The sequence below is a fragment of the Passer montanus genome, unplaced genomic scaffold (genome assembly GCF_014805655.1).
Source record: "Passer montanus isolate IOZ18808 unplaced genomic scaffold, ASM1480565v1 scaffold13, whole genome shotgun sequence".
Taxonomy (NCBI): Eukaryota; Metazoa; Chordata; class Aves; order Passeriformes; family Passeridae; genus Passer; species Passer montanus.
Window position 1 is genome coordinate 683374 of NW_024359832.1, and position 22883 is coordinate 706256.

The window sequence follows — 22883 nt, forward strand, 5'->3', positions numbered from 1 at the left end:
CACAGTAGTTCTTTCCTTAAATGACTCAGGTACTTCAGAAAATTAGATAGCATTTATGATATTTTACTTCATCTTTTTACTAATGGAAATTATTTCTTTGGGCGTACTAAATCAAGTCACAGTTATTTTCCCCTGAAAATATCTGACACTGTAATACTTGCAATTTTGTATTAGTTAAAATATCCATTACCAAAAATTGGACAATTTCCCCCTTCTTGTTTTTTTCTTTAATGTAAAACTGAGTAATTTTAATAACAAGAAGAAAGTTACTTTAAAGGAAGCAGCAGAGGTATTGTACTCAGCAGTAGAGAATAAGTGTTTTAGAGCTGACTTTCTTTACTGCTGTGATGAATGTGAATTTTTGAATTTATAATTCCATTTCTGGAGTCAGCCTAAATAACCTAGTGTGGATATATCTCATTATTGCTTTAGAACAGCTGTTGTTTTAAATTCATGCAGCAAATCCTGGGCAAACAACAGGCTGGAGAGAAACATTAATGAAGGTTTTCTGAAGTGTCAACACTAGGTTTTCAATGTCCTTCCTAAATCATTCCCATCATTGTATTGGCTTATTATGGCTGTTATTATTCATTGAGCTGATAATTTCAGAGAAACATTACTAATGACCCTGAGATTCCTTTCCTTAATTTTGCTGCTAAATCTGAGTTCATGGTTATGTAGGCATGGCTTAGATTGATTTCTACAGATATGTTGCCTTGCAATTATCAGCTCTGAAGATCATCACGCTCGTTTGATTTGGCTGAGTCCACCCTGCAGAAGTTGTGCTGGCTCTTTCCCACAGACCATATTTGTCAGCCTTCCCACTGACATCACACTGTATTACAGAGTCTTAAGGGATTGCCAGAAATGGAAGTCAGGATCAGTGGCCTGTAGTTCCTCGAATCACTTTGGAAAGAAGTTAGTCCTCTTTGCAGATGGAAGCTGCACTGAAGACCTGAGGCTGTCCTGCTGCCTCAGTTTTTTGCAGAGACGTTGCAGAGCTTTGCCAGCAGTTCTGCAGTTCCAGTTGGTCGTTTGGGTGAATGCTACACAGGCCAAGTGATTTACTAGCACCTAACTTACCTATTGATCTAATAATCTGCATAGACACTGTTAAACATCTCTTTTTGGAGCAGACATGATAGAGAAAAGACTATTTCCCCTGTTTATTTTTTTATTTGTTTGCTAGGAGTCTGACCAGTTACTGATTGGTGTTGTTTTTTGGGTTTTGTTTGTTTGTTTTTGTTCTATGCAAAATGCCAATTGCATCCTTAGATGTTTTCAAAAAGAAAATTAATTGAGAAAAATCAGATGAAACTGAGGGCATAAGTTTATAAAAGATGGAAAAGTTAAAGTGCTAACTTTAGATAGATACAAGACCCAATCTTAAATATATAAAATATATGAGCTGGAAAATAGTATAAATTGAATTATGAAGACTTTTATGAGAGTGTATCCTTTGAATCTCTGATAGTCTCTTTTTTTTCCCCAGCAAAGCTTTCCTCTGTGTTAAGACTACATGTGCTTTAATATTTTCCAGACTATCAATTAAGCATCATTAATTTGAAAACAAGTCCATAAAACATGTGCTAGGATAAAATATGTGTGATTCTACACAAATATGAATATGCTAGGCTTGGATTTTCTATCCACTGTTTTATGATAAGCCAAGAATTCTCCCATAGCCAGTTGTACTCCTGCCTTATTAATCTTTTTGGCATCGTTAAACTCACATTTGTCAGATGGACAACTTAGGTTGATGAAGTAAGTTATTTTGAGTGGTGCTCCAGTACTCATTAACTTCATATTGAACTACTTCTCAGGAATTTTTTTTGTCATATTTGACATTTTAAAGTTGTAAATAGAGCTGTTTTATGTACTTTCCTCTTGGCTAAATATGTCAGTCTACGTATAGCTTCCTGCCTTTTTTCATAAGTAAAAGGTTTGTATGTTAGCATACTTAATTCCATTTTTTATTTGTGTGTTGTGTTTCTAATTCATCTAGTGAATTTCAATGAGTATTGGTTATTTACAGAGTAGAAGGAAATTACTGATTTGTTAATAGAAAGTGCCAAGCCACTTCAGTGACCTTAAGTGAAAATTGAATTGCAGATGTTGAATTTTAAACTTTGTTTCCTTAAAGTAGTTGTTTAATCAAGGGAAAAAAGTGCAAATAACAGGATTTTTAATTGTGGTGATTAATTTGTTGTAATTCTTCAAGGCATTAAAGTTTCAAAGGTTTTTAAGATTTGTGGTTCATAATTAGAGAATGGAAATGCTGAAATTGATAATGGACAAATTATTAGTTGTTTAATAAGGAGGATTTTAATCGTTGACAGCTTTCAGAAGCTTTTTGAAGAGATGCAGTTTTTTCAGATATTTTAAAACTTGTCATGTAAGCCTTATGTTTAAAGGGATACCCTGCACAAGATCAGTGGTTCTGCCTATGGCAAGGGTGTGATTTTGTGAGGAGGAGTAATATGTCCCTCTGTAAGCATTTAATGTGTTGACATATGTGATAACTAGTAGACACTCTCATTGATGAGTACAGTTTTGTGGGACTGTATAGGTCTCTTGTAGAAGAACAGAGCCATGCAATGGTTATTTTTTAAACTTTGCTTATATTATGGAGAAAGTAAATAGAGAACATTGTGGGGGAAAATGCTTCTAAATACCATTTCATATTTTTCTTTGGAGCTACAAGTTGTAGAAAGGACAAGTTGGAAGAAAGAAAAACTCTTCATTTTCCTTTATGCAGCACCTGGTGTATAGCATCATAAAATTTTGTACATCTGTCTGAAATATTAGCAGAATGAAAATGGAGCATAAATTAAAAGAGTTTGTCATAACTAATGACAGATAATTAGGCTGTCAGATACAAAGCAACACAATAATTCAAGTACAGAAATAGTAATATGGCTAGTAAGAAATGCACTGGTTTTCAAATATCTCTTTGAAGTTTTCTTGCAGAGACTTAGATGGGAAGAAGAACCATTTGTAATGCATTGAGCACTGTGTAACAGGAAAATTAATAGTGCTCTTTGTGAAAGTACTGCTTGAATTTCTGAAGTTCCTTAATCAGAGATGAAAAACAATCTTATTCTAGGTAACGTTTCAGTTGAAAATATGCACCTATTTCTCAATCAGCTTTATTAGGTTTCCAAGTTATTATTTAAAAAAAGATCAAAAAAACCCAAAAAAACCCCCAAACCCACCAAAACCAAAAAGCTAAAAAACCCCATGGCATCAGAAATCTGTATGGCTAAAAGCAGCTCTCCATTCTTTAGTGCTTCAGTGCCTATTTGCACATTTATTTAAGAAAATTAATTCATTATGCAGTTTAATTTAAAAGTAAATAAACTTCCTGCTTTGGAATCTTATAGAGTTGAACTGCAGATGCTAAATTGCAAACTTTTCTTCTTTAAAGTGGTAGTTTAATGAAAGAAAGCTGTTCCAGATATTCCAAAATTACTTTCAAAATATGTGGCAGTCTCTTTCACTGAGCTTCACAGGGATGATTGTGCTGCTGTTGAAGGGTTTCCTCGAAGAACAAAAAGTTGTCAACAGATTTCTCCTTTGAAATAAGGAGCAGAAGCTATTAGTGCAACAGCACATATAGAATTAGTGTAAAATTCCCTTTTTTCTCTTCTCCCTTCCTCCCCTTTTCATTTATTTCAGACAGTATAAAGCACTCCTGTTTCCTTTTCAGAAAGGCATTATCAAAATCTCTGTAGACTAGAATACTGCATCAACAAAAGTTGGTTTAATTAATTGCTTTTAAAAAATTGTCCACTAATGTTCAAGTTTCTATCCATTTTTTTCTACAATGGATTGGTGGTGTATCTTTTAATATTGAAGAGTAGATAATTTAACATGAAGATTATCAGAATGCTATTGAGCACTTTTTTTTTTCTTAAATGACATTCTTTATATTCAGGATAATTCTGACTTAATGTGCATTTTGGAAACAGATCAAGTAATAATGGGATCAATTTTGTCTTAGAAGAGATTTTATCAGGTTTTAGATGTGTATGGGAAGGTATTTTCTGATGAGTAGTTTCCTATATGACAAAATAAAAAAAAAACCCTCATTCCTGAAACACCTTTTTGTTGTTTGTTTTGAGTAAATGGAATTTATTAAAGCTTGTGCACACACTTTGGAGAGGCCTGGTCATTACATTTGGAAGTTTTCATGCAAAACAGTGATGCTGATGTCTCTAAAATAAGGCTGCAGATGGAGATTAGGTTTTCATTTCCAGACCATTTTAGACTATGTTCATGGCTGGCAGACCTTATTAGGGTTAGATATATCCTAAATCAAATGTGACAACTAATTAATTAATTTTGCGCACATTGTTCTCTCCTGTTATTCTCCTTGACTCCTAGTTTTCACTGTGTCCTTGTTTTTCTGAAAATAAGTGGAAATTCTTGTCCAAATCACAAGTAATCAAAACAATTACATAAGGATGAATTGGAGTGGGTATGATGTGTTTAGGACCTTAAGGATCTTTCTGTTCTCCTGCTAAAAATATGTATTGAGACTGGTGCTGGGCTTGTCCAGCTAAATTATTTCTAATTATTCCTGGGTCAGCAGGAAACTTTTAGTTTTACCTGGTAGTTGTTGTAACAATCTTGAACAGTGTGGAGAATTGCAGCTTTTATCAGTGTAGGTTGTACTTTCAAGTGGTGCATTTAGAAACTTCAAAAAATTTATTTTATAGTCATATGTATTAAAATACAAAGCTAATTACTTCTTGCAACAGCTTTGTGATATTTTAAGGTGTTATAATAATTATTGTATAAATATTGATAATTTGTCTACTTTTCAAATGCCATCAACTCATTATCTCTAAGCTCAGAAAAAATGCCTACAAGGAGCAGTTTTTGAAAAGTGTAAGGTGGTGATTTGTCCACAGTTACACTTCTGTAGTCATGCTTTTGAGATACTTATGTCAATTTGGAATTTGTGTAAGAGAAAAATCCATATATTTTAAGCTAATTAACTTCAGAAATTTTGATTTGAATGCACTTTTTGTTTAAACCAGCTGATCACATATGAAAAATTACTTTTATACTTATTAAAACTGTGATAACAGTTTTAGCAGCTCCCTTGTGAATACTTCTATTCATGTTATTGTCCTCCCGAATAACAAACTCACAAAAGCTATATTTTGTAGTAAAATACTGGTGTTAGAGACTTCTGAATGTATACCATATTTGTGCTTTCTATGTTTATCCAAGCAGGTGTGTAAAAGTATATCTTACTGAAATGCACTGACACACGGGAAAAAGAGCAAGAACACCAAAAGCACAACAACAGGTCAAAAATCAATTGTCAGTGTGTTATAAGTACACTATTGACTGAAGGGAATGATATGAGAACACTCTTGAATATTGATTTCAAATTCAGGCATTTCTTCATAATTTGCTGCTCTTGCATAGGAAGAGTTTGCATCTTTTCTTAGCTGTAGTGTTTCCTGTTTGTTGAAAATTAAGTTCCTTGGTATGCTGTTAAATGGGGGGGTTTTGCCTCTTTTCTCTTCTTTTTGTTCAGTGTTACAATTTTTATAACGTGTGGAACTCATATGTTTGATGCACAATAGCTGAAATACAGCTGAACTTTATTTTGTGTAGTGTAGAAAATACATTGTTGAGGGTTTTCCAATGTGTGATGCTATAGGTAGAATTAAGCAGTTTGACAGAAACCAATTATAGTTTCTCTCTTTTCTACTCAGAAACATTAATTTTTTTTTCTTTCTCTCTTTGGACTGTCAGGGACCACATTAATGCCATACAAGTGCTGTATCCACAGTGATTTCATTTTGTAAATTGTTGTTCTTCAAGTTGTTGAACTTGAATGACTAAGGGCTGTATCCACAGTGATGTCTGATGTAATTTCATTTTGTAAATTGTTGTTCTTCAAGTTGTTGGACTTGAATGACTAAGTGAAATATGCCATTTGTCTAGGACTTCACAGTGGCCTGGTGCTTTCAGAATTAGCTGAGTTTATGTGCATATTTTAGGATATATCCAGAATACCCAAAGACATCTACACTTTTCCCCCCTGGTTTTGAAATAACTTCTAGAAAAAGGACAGGACATGAAGATCTTTGTTTAAATGTAATAATGATATGGTGGGGGACTTTATTCTTCTGTTTATTCCAAATCATCATAAGCTGTAGATGCTTTTAATAGCTTTCAGCTCTTTTCTATTGCAAGGTTCTGTTACCAGTCTTATAAAAGTAATGGAATAAATTATTCAAACACATAGCATAGTTAATAATGTTGTAGCAGGAAGTCTTAACCAACAAATATAAAGCAACTATAAATATATTTCCGTAGATAATAATTTTTGCATCTGCAAGAATCTGCCTTATTATTAAAAGAGTAGAAAAAAAAAATCTCACTCAAAAAAGAGAAAGTCTCAGATAAAAATTGTCTTTATCTTTACACATAACTAAGTTTCCAAGGAGTCTAATAATCAGTATCCTGATACACCTGACCTAGAAATTTGAATGGCGATATTAAATTCATTCCCTTTCTAGGACAGAGGGCCCCGGTTTTAGTTGTATATATGCCAGATGGCCTTGAAAACATTTTCTGTGGATCTCATGAGATGATGTCCCAGAAACTTGACTTTTAAGGCAAGAATGACTCACTCTCTATGGGCTGAATGCATAAAACGCAAAGTAGAGATAGAAGTTACTTCCTAACCAATTTTGTCAGTGCTTCGGAAATAGTATTTCAGTAGTAGTTTCTAATAAGTTAAACTGTATTTCATTTTCTGTTGGCAATAGGTGCTTAATAATCCAAGCTATTCATAATTAAAGGATATAATAAATGTTTCTTCTAAGCACAAAATTTTTAAACTTTTTTCTTCTTTTAATTTTTTATGCATATTAATTCAGAGAAGCTGGTCTTGCTCAAGAAAGCTGCTACTCATCATTAAATGGATATAATCTTAAATTGCATTACTTCCCATTCTTACCACACTAAGTATAATGCACAGACTTCACCTCTGTCATGCTTTAAACTCAGCCAGCAACTAAGCTCCACACAGCCTCTTGCTCAGTCATCCACCCACTGAAGGAAGGAAGGGGGTGAGAATCAGAAGGGTAAAAGTAAAAAACCATGTTGGTTCAGATAAAAACAGTTTGATAGGTAAAGCAAAAGCTGCACAAACAAGCTAAGCAAAACAAGGAGCTCATATACTGCCTTCCCAGGGACAGGCAGGTGTTCAGCCCTGTGTAACGATAACTTGGGAAGACAATTGCCATCACTCTGAACACCTCTCCTCTTCCTGCTTGTCCCTGCTTTATGTACTGAGCATGATGCCACATGGTGTGGAATATCCCTTGGATCTGCTGGAGTCAGTGACCTGGCTGTCCCCCCTCCCAGTGCCTTTTGAACTCCCAGCTCCCTTGCTGGTGGGGTGATATGAAAAGCAGAAAAGGCCTTGGCTCTGTGCAAGATCTGCTCAGCACTGAAAAAAGCATCCCTTTATTATCAACACTGGTTTTGGCACAAATCTGAAACATTCGCCCATATAACCTACTATTAAGAAATCTAACTCTACCCCAGAAAAAAACAGCAAAGAATAAAGAGTCAGCTGAAAGATTTTTGTATTCACTAGGTGAAATATTTTTCTGTACAGGGGGCTCAGGGGAATAGAGCGGTTTCCATTTTTTTTGGTCTGCCCGAAATTTAAAAGCCTGTATGATAAAATGAGATGTTTTGTACATAAACAAGAAGATCAATCTAAGCTCTCAAAGGGAAACTTATTATGAATGATAGTGGTTACTCTGATATATTTTTTTCTGCTAGATTGATTTATCCATTATAACTGCTTGATTTCAATCTAGATATATCAAAATGGGACTAACATAACATAGCATGCATAGATTTTACTTAATTTAGAAGATCATAACATCACTAAAATTTTGGGTTGAAATGTTTAATGACTACAAAAGCCATGCCTATCGTTCTAAAACAAAGAAATAATTCTGTCCTTGAAGGAGAAAAAAAAATATCTTTAGCTCATGTAGACATATTAATTGCATTTTAGGACTTTTAAGTCCAAAAAGGGTATGGTTACCCACTCTTTTCTAGTATTTTTAAATAAATAAACAAAATCTCTTACCCAGTCATAGAATCCTGAAGATGTGGTGGCCATTTCCATCCTAGTCGTATACATAATTTTTCACTTTTACAGTACAGTATTGCCTTTCTTACAACGAATGGCATTGTAGGCACAGGGAAAAACAGTACTTTTGATCTTTATCTTTGTTCTGTGTAGGTTTGTAGTGCTTATTGTAAATGCTTTCTTGTGTTTTCCCAAGGTGGCCTAGTGAAAACAACAGGAAGGTACTGATGGTGATGAATGTGTACTTAGTGTACAAATGTCGAAGTGGGCAAGTTTGCTCCTGAGCTTGTGTCTGCTTACAGAGGCTGAGGCTTCAGAGGGGAAGAAGGCTACAGTATTTTGACTCAAAGCTCAAAGCAAGCTGTGCATACATTGGGAGAGTTTGATGAGGTTTATACTTCATGAGACAGCCCAACAAGTAGCTGTGCAATGCCTTGCCTTCTAATGAGGACTATTTAAGGTGAAGTCCTTCTAGGGAATTTAAAAAGAGAGTAGGGCAGTTGCTTAGAATCACTAGCTAAAATATTTGAGCATGAGTGGTTGAGTCTTAATACTCATTTTAAAAAGCCAGAGCTAACTATTTTTTGTCTGCCCAGTAGTTTTTCTTCTTTTATATTATTCTCTGTGAAGTACTAGAAATGCAGTGTTTGAAGTTTTGTCTTCCCTGAGGTGCAGAAATAGTGTTACTACCCTCCTTTGCACTATGATGCTTCTGACTATGAATTCTGAATATGGTCCCTGTTCCTGTCTGAGCTAGACATTCTTGGTTGTACTTACCTTTTTTTTTCCTGTCCATCACCAGCCTCATGTTTCCTTGTTCCTTTGAAGATTCCTAAAATATTTCTTCCCACTTGACAACAGATTTTTTATTCTCAGTTTCTTTCTGAGAATCAGCTTGCATATTTTGAAATAAAAAATTGCTGTATGATTATTTTAGTATTCATAATACCAGGAAGTTTAAAATTCTGTGAATACCATTTCTTAATCTTTAGTGGTGGTTTTGTGAATAAATCATGCTGCATAGTAATTCTCTGAAATTTTTAATGAAAATATTGAACAAAAAGAGGCTCATAATTACTGCATTCAATCAGATAATACATTAATCAGTTCAGAAAAATATCATTATGTGATATGATAGCTAATCCACTGAAAATTTGTTTTGCAAAATGTTTAGGTTCACGTGTTTTATAAAACGAAGTTTTTATTTTCCATTTTACATTTCATTATGAAGTAATTATTCTTTGAGACAGAATTAAAAAAGATATGTGAAGTCTTTACATTTAACCTCTTTTTCCTCTGTAAAGAAATACTTTGTGAAAGGATCTCGATTTGTTGACCAATTTCTACTAAACAATGCCCCCCAAAATTAAGTATTTAGGCCTGCTCCACTGTTGGTCATCAAAAGCTCAGCTATATGATAGCTAATTGCCAGTATGTGTATTTCCTGTGCTGGATTTGTATTTCCTCTAGTTCAGATGACTAAGGAAGATGAGTCCAGAAAATAATTTTATGCATTTATTATTTTCAATGCACTAATTATGTTGCAAGGAATTGAAAGCTTTGAAACCCTAAGAATGCCAGGTTCCCTGTTGCTTTAGCAGAATGGGGTGAGATTAATAAGGAATGGTAGGAATGGGTAGTCTTAGGCAATTATGAAGTCATTTTCTCTAAAGAAATATCTTTATAGCTTTTCAGCTATACCTCATTAATAGGCTGAAGCTAGTGAGGAATTAGCTTTCCACAGAAATAGAGTTCAGCATGGAATGGCTCTAGAATCTTAAATAAAGGTCCTAAGTCCATTGCTAGCTAAAAGCTGAAAGTCTGCAAAAGCTGCATCGCCAGAACTTTGCATAAAGAAGAAAAAATGTACCAAGATGTAGGATATGTCCACCAAAAAATTACTGTTGCTGAAGAAAAATGCATCGATGCAGGAGGAATTTTCTATAAGCATTAGAAACTATTTTCAAGCTTTAGTGTCATATCTGAGTAGGTTGCTTGATCAGAAATATGAAATCTACGGATTTTTTGTAGAAAAGATTCCATATAAGAAATATAAAAGATGAATTTCAGTACGCTGATTTGGATTTTTGCAAACTCTAACTTTAGACAGGATCTAGTCTGAACGTTTCTGATCAGAAGGTTTGATTCACTGATCCAAGAGTAGGTAGTTGGTCAAATGGGACATTCTGGTTCTGCCATACTTCCTGCAACTTGTCTCTGTCACAATTATTATCATTCATGTTGAGATTCTGGTGAGAGTGGATAGGAATGACTTAATTACTAGTGAGTTTACAGAAGCCAAATTAGTGCTGAAAAATAATAAACATGGAATATTTGTCTGACAGATTTTATCTAAAGGAAACCCTGAAGGCTCTTGTTTGTTTATAAGAAAAGTGTAGTATGGTGGTAAAAGCAAACTATTGAAAAAATAATATTTTCTCCTTTGTGTTGTTTTGGTGTTGCTGAGGATTTTTGCTGACCCTGGAAATTTCATTAATTTCCTGGATTGTTCTCAGTAATAGTTGTTTCTTGCTTGTTGACAGTCATAGATAGTTTCTAGGATATGCAAAGGTGTTTTCTGCTGATGCGGTAGCTGCCTTCCCAAAATACCCAGAGAATTAGCTAACTTTTGCCAATTTGAAGAGTGAATGTTTGGCTACTTTCCCAGTTCTTTGTTTACTGAAAAAATTGCTGTTTCTTGAGCCACAGCTATGTCCCTTTTTCTGAGTTTTTGGTGGGGTTTTTTTTGTGTTTTTCTTCTTTTCTTTACACAATTTTTTTAACAACCATACTGATTGAATCATGACAATCTTTCTCACAGCTCATTTATTATGCTTTCCCCTTATCCACAGATGTCCAACTAGTTGTAAATTCCAGACTGAATCACTTGTAAGTTAAAATGGACTTCTGGAGGAAATCTGCTCATTTTTCTGTATTTTTATAGCTGTCTTCACACTAGCATCTTCAAAGACTGTTTTCCTATCTTTTTTTTTTTCCAGATCATTTTTCTGACTCTCTTTTCTGTACTTGATCTCCCTTGAATATCCTGTTCCCAAGAATTAGAGTGAGTAATGACTTTTGAGTAAGAGTCTTCAACAGATCAAGTGTTTGATATTTTTCAGTTTTCCATTTTGCTGACCACGGCTTCTTCAGGGACAGGCAGCTGCACACTGTCTATTGATAAAGCTGGCTCAGTAGAGTTCCAGTGAAGAACAGTTATTTTTTTCTGTTTTTCCAACAGTGCTTACACATATCTTGGAAGATAAAATGGCATTGGCACTGGCTCCTCCCTCCTTCAGTCTCTTCTTAGTGTGAAAGGAAGGCTTCATTTCTTTGATTCCAATCAGTTGTCTCTTCATCAAGCTATATTGATTCTTTTTTCTTTTCACAGCAAGGAGAGCACATATTCTGTAGGGTGAGTCTCATTTCATTTTCGTTAATCATTTGAGGAAAGTCAGGAAAAACCTCTGCCTGCCTGAGACTATGAAAGGGTTTAGCCCACTTCCTTCCAGTAAAGAACGGAAGGTAGTTGAATGCAGTAAAAATGAGATCTAGATGACCACCTGTATCTCTCTAGTTTTCCCACAGCACCTGAAAGAATTGGATATTTTTCATGTGGAAGTTACTTGAGTTCACTCATATTGTTTAACCCATGATGTGGTAGCATCCTATTAATTGCTTAAAAAAAACCCAAAAACATTCTCAGTACTGCCAACTTAGCTAGTGAATATGGAAGAAATGTATGATTGAATCATTACATATTGAATGTCTTCATTTTTTGTAAGTACTTGAAACCCCTTTTAAATAAGGAAACAACACTTGTGTGATTGAGCTTCCTTCTCAGGAAGGAAGCTCAATTTGGATTTCGTATCTTGCTAAATCCAAACAAATTGACTGTTGGTCAATGAATTTCCATGCATGCATTTTCAGGAAGAAGCAAATGCAAACAGAGGTAGAATGGAGAAAGTGAAAAGGTGGAAATTATTCTAAGTAATAACATGTTTGCTGAAAGAATATTGCCAAGGTGATTTAGGAGTTTAGATCTGATTTTTGTAATTAATACTACACCTTTAATACTGTAAACCATATTTCAGATAGTTTGGAAAATATTATTAAATAAATATTATTAAAATCTTTTTCATCTAGGGATCTTAAGTGATTTGGGGGCTTGCAACCAAAATGGTTATGTTTCTTTCCAAAAGATCAACTAGCATCTGAAAAGATAGTCAAAATTTTTTTGCACTTTAAAGCACAGAACCAAATTGTTTAGTTATGGAATATAGTTCTAGAAGTGCAGTAATAAATAATTTCAAATTTCTTCTAATAAGAAAAGAAATTGTTTTTCCACTGATCTACTTTTAATGCTGCTTTTAGATCATTGATGAAGATAATTCTGAAGGTTCCTTTCTGTTGAAAGTTTACAACTTGCACTTCGTGTTCAGCATCTCTTGATATTGTTTGGTTTTGCTTTTTTTTTGGTGAGATGTCAGTGGTCATGTGAGTGCTAGATACATCTTTTGTGTTTTGTTACACTATTAGGATGCCATGAAGATGGCTTATAAAAGAGGCAGGCACAGCAACAAGCCATCACAGTGAAACCACATTTATAAATTATAAAACTGCTGATCAGTGTTGCATCCATTAGTAACAAGGAAGATGAATAAGCTAATTAAAGGAAGGAAATACTGAAGACAAAAAGGGAAACAAATTAAAGTCTTAGTCCTGTATATTATACAAAACTAAAAACATGTAAGCTTACATTCCTTATTTCTGCACAAGCTACTTAGGTGTTCTCTATAGATTTTATGATATCATCTGAAATACATGGTAAACGTATAGATTAATTATTTAAATATCTATTCTGAGAGTATTTTAAGAATTGAGTGTTTTGTGAGTGTTATCTTGGTAAAAAAGTGGTGACCAGAATCTTAATATTTTAAATACCTGGTAAAATGCCTCTTGTTAAAATTTAAAAATGTTTTTCTTTTAAACTGGAGAATAAACCAAACCAGTAGGTGCTATAAAATTAGAGATTACTGTATGTGTATCTACTGTATATGTCTATCTATCCATATCTAGATCATCTATCTATGTTTACACACATATATGTATTTTTAAATGCAATTTTTACAGTGGGTTCTGTCTTCTTCTATTAATATGAATTCAGCTCTTTTCTGCCTGTGCTCTTGTCAGGCAGACAGGCAAAATATAGCTTATATTTTTAGAGCTTTAGCTAGTAGTAAGATTTGATCCATGCTTGTGTTACTGTAACACCAATAACGCCTTTAGTTTGCATATTGATATAATGATGATTACTTATCTATATGATTGTGATTACTATTGATTAAAAATATTCTGAGGGGATGGATAATCTATTAATATTGAATATGAGGACATTAAATTCACATTAAAGTAAAAATTATGAAAAAAAAAATCAGTGTACCTGTGCCTATGTATACTACTGAAGAAGCTCAACAAATACAAGTAAAACCCAAAATGTAATCAGCCTTTTTTCAAAAAATACTCCTTTTCTTCATATCATAGCACTTACTCAGTGCAGCTTTTTCTGTACTCTGATATTTTTCTGTACTCTGTGTTATTTTTCATATGAATTTACACAGTTCTGTGTTTTAGGCCGGAAGAGAAATGTGGATTCAGATCTACAAGTATTGGTTTTCTAGCCATATGATGGAGTTGTGCTACAGATACATGAAAAGAAAAGGAAGACTATTTAAAAGCTTATTTTCCATCTTTCTAGAAATTCAGGTTTCATTCTTATTTCCTATCTTTCCTCTTCTTTCGTTGTGGACTACACAATTTCTCTACCACATGAAGTTTAGACTACAACTACAGGCAGAAATGAACTATTTAACGAAGGTATTTCCTTGTAAAGTGTTCATTGTACCTGTTTCCTGTCCACCTGAGTTTGGTGAATCTGCCACTCTTAAAACATCTGTCTTGACTCTTGAAGATGACACTTTTGCCACCATCTACTGAAACTTATTTAACAAAGTGTGTAATTCACAGAGGAAAATTAGCTCCAGTTTTTGTGAAGATACGGAAATACTGGTCCCACCATCTTCCATTGATGTGATTGCCAAGTTTTCTCCTCATGAAATATCCTTAACAAAGACATTATTCATCTTATCTTCTCAGTGGCCTTAACAGAAAGAGCTGAGCAGATGTAAAGTGCTGGTCCTAGCACTTGTGAATGTGCTGTGCCTTACTGTGATATGTAGAGCAACAGGGATGAAGGGCCCACCAGGTTTAAGAGAAAAGTCATGGGTTTTTAAACTGGGATCCAATGGTTTGCTGTAGTTTTCCTGACTTTTCGCTATTTTATTAATTTATTAGAATTTATTCAATAAGACAAAATTTGTCTCTTTGTCTAGCAGAAGGAATATTTGAGATGAAGTGCAGAGACCTATCACAGGTGCTAGGGCAGAATGCTGCAGTTTTCTCCTTAGGCATCTGCTTTTCTCTAAGACAACTCAGCTATATGGAATCCTGTGTCGCTGTTAGTAAACTTCTGTGATCCCACCTAGTTTGACTAAGGTTGTCCTTAATAATCAGTGTAGCTAGATAGAGCACCTCAAAAAGTTATTCTCAAACACCACATGCAGTTAGATAATTATAAAGTAAAATAAAGTGAAATAATGAGTAAGTTTTTGAAACCAAACTGTCTTTTAAAAATACACTAATCTTTTAAAAATACCACTGAAATGTGGTTCAATTTTGAAAATGTAGCTTAGAAAGGCATATTTTTAGAGAAACATCAAGCCTGAGCCAGATTTGAATCCAGCTTCCTTGAAAATTCAGTATTGCACAATATTATTATTTAAAAATATTTCAAGTCACAGAACAGTTGTAAAAAGTATGATTCTATTCATTACATGATTATTTATTCTTTTAACATGCTGTTAACTTCATTGTGCAGAGAAAATTACAATTAAATATGTTGAACAGAACAGCCATAAATGCTCACACTAAGTAATAATAGTAATAGTATCAGGTGACTGATATTGATTTTTGTGCAGTGATAATTTTATAGGGAAAAAATATCCAAGATGCAAGCATTTATTGTCCTTTTATAGACAATTGTTTCAGTAAGTGTTTAGTAAGCACTGGCATCACAGGGAGAAAATTGTGTGCCTCAGCTGCTGTCCTGCCTCTGGCTATAATGAAGTCTCTGTAGTAATCTAACTGTATTGAGTTAGGAAAAAATTAAATTCTAATTGTCAACATAAAGCCCAGCATTGTCAGTAAAAACATACTGACTTAAGCCTTATTGACATTGATGACAAAACTGTACTTTGTGGCCAAGAAAAAGAGAAGATTCTTCTGAATTATTAAACTTCAAATCGCATAAATTATGTATTCAACTGACATTATGTACAGCTTGATAGATAAGTTGTTTGCATGTGTTTTTTCCTTTAGGTTTTCAAGGGTGCAAAGGGATTTACAGATGTGTTCATTAGAAAACACAGTTTTGGAGTGTCTACCTTCATTTCTAAAATTTACAAGAAGAAAAATCCACAGCGGAACAAAAAAGCACCCAACCCTCAGATCAGAATCTTGAAATCCCTCTGATTTGACGCCTACATGACAAAAGTAGTCTATGATAAAAACATTTTTATTTTATTGTCACGCACAGTTGTTTAGTCTCCATCCTTGGCATTGGACCAGATAATCTCTTTGAAATCCATTCTGTGATACCATGACATATCCTAGTTCAAGTCTCAGAAGAACCACATTCTCTAAATTCTTTTGAGCTGCTGAGGCAATTTTAGTCATGATCCCAGTTATACTAAAGTGAAAAATAAATAAAATCCAACAAATAAAAAATTGCTTATCAGGGCAATAAGGATTTCTGCTGTTTTGCATGAAATGTACAATAGATTGATGAGGCTTTTATCTGACACAGTTTTGGCTGCCTTTGAAAGGCTTGAATGGCTAATGCCAAAAGGAGAAGACTTAACAGGTGTCAGGTGTAGCCCATATAAAAATTTCAGAGGAAGTTGCTCTCTCCCTCCAGTATTTAATTCTCTAAGAATGCAGCTCTACTATCTTGTCAATCAAGTCATAGTTGATATAATCCCAACCAAATCAAGATAATACAATACTTTTCTGTTAATTTTGGAAGTATTCTAGATTACCAAACACCTGCAAAAGAGAAGGAACAATTAATCTGCTTCAACACATACTGAAAATGGCACCAAGCATTTTAAATTCTTTCTAAGAAAATTTATCAGTTTGTGCATCAGGCTTTTCAAAAGATACAACCCACTTACTTGCCATCTTCATGTTTGTTTTAATAATGAACTTCTTGATTTCATCCCAAGTCTTGATTTTAAAGCCAAGGTTGGGATGTAACATTTGTGTATTTGCTACACAAGAAGTGCTGTGGTTCTTATAGCACTTCCTGCTCTGTGTGATGCATGTAGGGTAAACTTTCAGATAAGTCTACAAAGAAACCAGTAACATAATTTTCTGCTGTAAGCTTAATGCCACATACTTTGTGAGGGGAGGGAAAATTAATGGCCTGCTGTAGTGTCATACAAAAAGAGAGTTCTCCACAGCATTACCTGCTTGCCAAGAGGCTGTGTTACTTTCAGGGTGAGTGGGCAGAGCTACCTGGTTCAGGTGAATCATCTCTATGATGTTTTGAGCTATGGTTAGTCATGACCAGATTGCTTTTTTTGATTTTTTTTTTCCTCTAAATGATGGTATGATGAATTTTCCTTGCTAGCTATCATTCCTCTATCTGTAGCTCTACAGCTCATCGAATTCCTTGTCAAATCAAATGAATATTGGGTCTAGACGCTGTTATACTCTGAACTTGTATTTTAAAGTACCTTTATGTTTTCATTCTTTCTATGAATTAAGGGAATAATATGCAGAGAATCAATCAGTATGATTGATTTCATCAGTATGATTGATTTCATCAGTAATGAAAATGTCTAGGAGTAGGTTATGTTCCAGGTGACAGTTTCAACAGAAGGTATGGGCTCCTTTGCATGGGTTCACAGATCCAGACAGGCTTCTGTTTTGGCATGTGTTCTCAAACTCTGGCCCCTCAGGCAATTCCAGCATGGGATCTTCCACAGGCTGTGGTGTGGATTTCTCCTCCCCTATGGCCCTCCATGGGCTGCAGGGGCAGAGCTTGCTTCACCAAGGCTCACAGAGCTGAACAGTATACAGAGGGAACTGAGTGGTGCCTGGCTGTGGTGATGGAATAACATGTCACTGTATTTAATGATTGCATTGGACTATGTTCACAATTTTAGGAATAGTACTACTTCTGATGTTGTCTTGGTCTGAAAGTTGACTTTCCAACTATTTTTAATCAAAATATTTTTTCCATAGATAATATATAAAGTTAAATCAAGAAAATGGAAATGGTGTAGAATTAACCAGTTACTTTAAATCTCAAAATTTAATCATACACTCATTTTTCTTACAATGGTTGGCAAAATAAATGTGTAGAAATTCATTATAAGGAAGAAGTTGATTAACCTGTTTGTGTACTCAGTTTCTGGATTTATAAGGCATTTTCACACAATTAGGATGAAAACTGCCAGCATATGATAAAAGATGATGCAAGGTCTTAAAACCTGGCCATACCTTGTTTTGGGAGGATTGAGAAATGTCATTGATGGAAATTTTGTTTGTAAAATTCACTACATAAATAAGCCACTAAACATTCCATTTAATTGAAATTGAGGGCAAAGAGAAGAAATCATTATTGAAAAAAATAAAAATGACAAAATGCCTGTTTGCTAACTTACTTAAAATCTGCTTAATAAATTCTTTATTTCTGTCTTGACTTATTTCAGTGATATATATACTGTCACAATATGGATGTGTGTTCTATGACTTATGGCTCTAATTATTCTCTGTGAGTTAATTTATTCCATTAATATCTCATTCACTAGAAGAATGGTGAAACCTAAAGAGTGTTGGTTTGGATAAATATCTAGCAACACAGACATTTGAACATTTCATTATACATGAACATTTTTGAGCTTCACCTTTTAAAACTCATATGAAATCAACACTTCTTTGATCCCTCAAATGAATTTAATCTGGTTTTTATTTCTCATTGGATTCACTGACTCATTTCTTTTAGTCAAAAGAAAGGCAGCTTTTAAGCTCAAAATTGACTGTTTTATCTGGTTTATAAGTTTGTTGAGTTTGTGTTTGCTTGTTTTGGATTTTCTTTTTTTGTTTTGTATTGTCTTCTTCCTCCTGAGCACAAAGCCTATTAAAACAACATTTCTAATGGCCATATTATGGAAAGGACTCTTGAATAAACAGAATGAGACTGCTTTAAATTAAGTCACAGAGAAAATTTACTACCTTCTGGTCTAAAGGCAGTGTGACAACTGAATATGAATATGAATATCTGTAAAAGACAATTGTGCATAAAAAAATGAAACCGTTTTTTAATAAATGGCACAAAACTTTTGTTTTAAGGAAGTAGTAATAGAAAGTTCTTTAAGCAGTTTTGAAATGGTTACTGCTTGCTTGTGTGTGAGAAGAATTTAAACTAGTTCAGGAATTCAAAGATAATAATTGTATCCATCTCTTAAAGGGCAAAAGAATTTTTTTTGTAAAATAAGGAGGTATGTATAATAGCATCAATTATTAATTCAATTTTCTAAGTATAATAAAAGACTGAAAACTTCATTTATGAAAGATGTATTTTTGCTAGGTGAGATTTTTCTTCTATTTGTAAAAAAGAGTGTACTGGCTCCAAGCTATATGAAGAAAATTGCTTTTACCTCAGCCAAAACCAGTACAAAAGAAAAGCTACATGACTCTCTTTCTCCAGAACCATATTTTGCTGAATGCTTTCATAAAAGACAATAAAAAATTATTAAGAATTAGAGTGTAAAATACATGCATGGATTACTTTTATATTTCTAATAGTTTCTTGCTGATAAATTTGAAATGCAAATCCAGTTTTAAATAGAAACCAAACATTGACTTTAAATTCATAAAATCCATCAAATTCAGACTAGATGCCCAGTACAAATACCATTGATGTGATTAATGCTAGATGAATGTATCCCTTCTGTGCTCATAGAAACTGATTTTCTCTACATTCTGAGATAATTTTCATGTAATATTACATGTGAAAAACAGACTTCTCATTTCCTTACTTACACTTGCATCTTTCTTTTCCAGATGACACGAGAGCAGTATATATTAGCAACACAACAGAACAGCCTTCCAAGGACGGAACATCCTCAGTTTTACCCAGTAGGGATTTATGGATGGCGAAAGAGGTGCTTATACTTCTTTGTCCTTCTGCTGTTGGTTACCATGATTGTTAATTTAGCAATGACAATATGGATTTTGAAGGTTATGAATTTCACAGTGGTAAGTATTACAGTAACTTTATGTACCTCATTTCCTCAAGTACTAACTTCTAGGTTTTTTTTCCTTTTTCCTTTACCATGTTATATAAAAATCTTAAAATTTTGGAGGAAAAAACGTAGCACTTATTTGAATGTTGGTTCAGATATTTATACTGTTTTTATATGTTCTGCAGTGAGTGGACTGGTGCCCTGTGTATTCTGAGGATTTTGGTTAAAAAACATATCTTCTGAAATTATATCTCCATCTTAGATTTTTTTGTTTACCCAAATCAAGTGTCATGATGACTGCCCCAAGCATCTTTTGATTTCTTGCCACACTAAATAACAAGTAAGAGGAGGTTATTATATCTGTTCTATATAGTATTTCTCTTAGGAGGGAACTTGGTCATGTCAATGTATAGGTGCTTGCTTTTTTTAATGAGTCAATTTCTGCCTGGAATCTTTAATATCAGCAAAGTACTTCAGATGTACACTTGAAAGAACATCTGTGTTCAGTGGAAACTGTGGTAGGAGCATGCACCAGCTGGCAGCAGAGTAGTGACTTTTTGTGTATCAAAAGAAAAGACAGAACTCTACGCAGTTTAAAACAGCAGTGTTTCTGCTAGGATCAGTGCAGTCTTCCTCTCTGGATTTTAACCTTCATAATCCATATTTTAATGTATTTAGTTATAAAATTCCAATTCCTGTGTCACAGCACATTTCTCTTGTTCATAAGTTTATCAGAAATAAAAGAATAGCCAGCAAAACCAGCATAAAATGTGTGTCTAAAATCGTTCTATATCTGTTGTTGGTCTGTAATGCATTGGAATATCTGAAACTGTTGTCTGGTGAGACATATTGTGCAAATATATTTATTCTTCTGAGTTTCCACTAGTGGGTGAGCATGTTGAACTCATATTTTGACAACCGTAAGATTTTAATATTCATATACAGAAAAGTTTCTGAGAATCTTTTGGAAAGTTACCTTTTTTAAGAGGTTTTTTTTTTTGTTTCTTTTGGTCTTTTTTTTCTTTTTTTTTTAGCACAATGTGCTTTTAAAATAGGACACCCACATATGTTTTTGCTTATTAGAATAATTATTCATTTGTACTGAAAAAATATTTAGGCATAACTCTTCAAACAATTTTAAAATATAGCTTTTAAAAAGCACAGACTATTTCTCTGTGAAGAAGATTGCATTCCAATAGAATATTTTAAGGTACTGTTTCCATATCTAGGGATTGTTTGTCCATCCACACTACAAGCTATTATAACACTATCTAGTTTAAATATTTTCAAATTTGATCATGCAGTTTTTTAAAACAAAACAAAAAGAGAAATTTTGAAATATTTTTCTTTCCTGCATGTTAATGTTTGTTGGAAAGTTAAAAGTTTATGGTGAATTACTAAATAAGTGCAGGAATCCAGTGCAGAAAACAAGCAGATTGTTGTAGCACTTATAATAAAACACCTTATCCTTGATCATATTCAAATGCATTTATTAAATTATGTGCTGAAGAATTAATTTACTCCTGCAGACTCATGGAATGGGAGGTAGTCTTCTACTTTGAGTAGTTAGTACTCACATTGGAATCTCTGTATGCTAGAAGATTGCAAGAAAATTGTTATGTTAAAAGTTGAGTAACATCTTCACGCTCATATCCTCGCACGCACATTGAGCAAGAGTGGGAAATTTGTAATAAGTCTGAAAGAGTCACATTCTTAGGGGCAGGTGTTTGGAAAAAAAAAAAATAGTTTAGGAACCTAAAGTTCATGCATTTAAAAAGGAAATGGCTTTGAAATAGATATATATATTTATTCCATGTGCATGTATATATGTACAGATAGAGATAAACTAAGAAATATAATTTGTATAACTGGAGAGTAATAGGAAATCAGAAGTGCAGCTAGAAACCTCAAGAATGTTTGCACAAAAGAGGAATATAGCCATGATAAAAGTAATTGCTGAAATTGGACTGCTTTGACATTTTGACATTATTTTAAAATATTTCCTGTTTTAGCATAAGTCAGTGTTGAGCTTTCTATAGACAATAGTAATTCCAACATTTCAAGGGGTCATGAAGAGGGAGGTCATGGTTGGTCACTGCTGTCTGATGATTTCAACACTGTTAATTTGTATTAGCTGTTACCTTTCTATTTTTAACTGTAAAGTTACAGCCACTGACAATTTGGCATAATAAAAGTCTTTCTGCAATCAGGTTTCTGGTTGGAAAAGTTTTCTGAATACACTGACCTTGCACATAAAAGTCACATTCTGAATCTGAGCAGTTATCCCATGTTATATTTATAGTCGGACCGTAAAAAATAGGGTCTTGTGTAAAGCATTCATCTCACAGTAAGACAGGCAATTGATATGAATTTTTCTTAGGGATAAATGTTGAATAGCCTATCAAAGAAGTAATTAAAAAAAATGTTTCTTTGCAATCATGTAAAAGCATAGTACAGGCAAGATGTGCAAGCCACCTTTTATCAGATTATGTAATGTGACTAGGAAACAGAGAAATGTTCCGGGATAAAATCTCTTCTTCCATTGTACAAGGTAAAAAACTTGAAAGGTAACAAATAGTTGAAATTAACTTGAAGGTTACAAATAATTTACCTGATATATAATTGGTATCAGATGAGCAAAACTAAAAGTAATTAATATCTGTGTAGTGAGAATATTAGGTGGAGGAGTCATAGATGAAGTAATAATTTTTGAAAGATATTTTCCCACTGGTAGCTTAGTCTTACTGTCCTTTAATACCTCACTGTTCAATTATCTTTCTAAAAAGATGTGGCCAAGGAGGCCAGTGGCATCTTGGCCTGTATCAAGAACAGTGGCCAGCAGAACTTGGGACATGATTATCCCTCCTTACTTGGCACTGGTGAGGTGCCAACACACCTCAAGTACCGTGTTCAGTTTTGCGCCCCTCACTTCGACAAGGACATTGAGGTGCATGTCTGGAGACAGGCAACAGAACTGGCAAATGGTCTGGAAAACATGTCGTATGAGCAATGGCTGAGGGAGCTGGGGATGTTTAGCCTGGAGAAGGAGAGTCTAAGGGGGAAACCTCATCACTCTCTACAACCACCTGAAAGGAGGATGTAGTGAGATGGGGGTCATTTTCTTCTGCCATGTCTCAAATGAATGGATGAGAAGAAATGGCCTTAAGCTGTGCCAGGGGAGGTTCAGATTACTTTTTTTTTTTCACTGAAAAAGTAGTTAGACATGGAAAGAAGTTGCCCAGCCAAGGCATGAAGTCATCATTTCAGGAAGTGATCAAAGGGCATCTGTATGGTTCAGGGATGGTCGTGGTGGTACTGGAGGGGATGGTTGGACTGGATGATCTTAAAGGTCTGATTTTTTTAAAGGA

General features: G+C 34.1%; 1 protein-coding gene across 1 annotated transcript in view; it reads left to right on the top strand.

The window, feature by feature from the left end:
• SGCZ (sarcoglycan zeta) overlaps window positions 1–22883 on the top strand; it is a 358683-nt gene that overhangs the window by 166032 nt on the left and 169768 nt on the right. The window contains exon 3 of the mRNA XM_039698932.1: window positions 19334–19528. Within this exon, the coding sequence (XP_039554866.1) occupies window positions 19334–19528 (195 nt within the window). The remainder of the gene's footprint in view (window positions 1–19333; window positions 19529–22883) is intronic.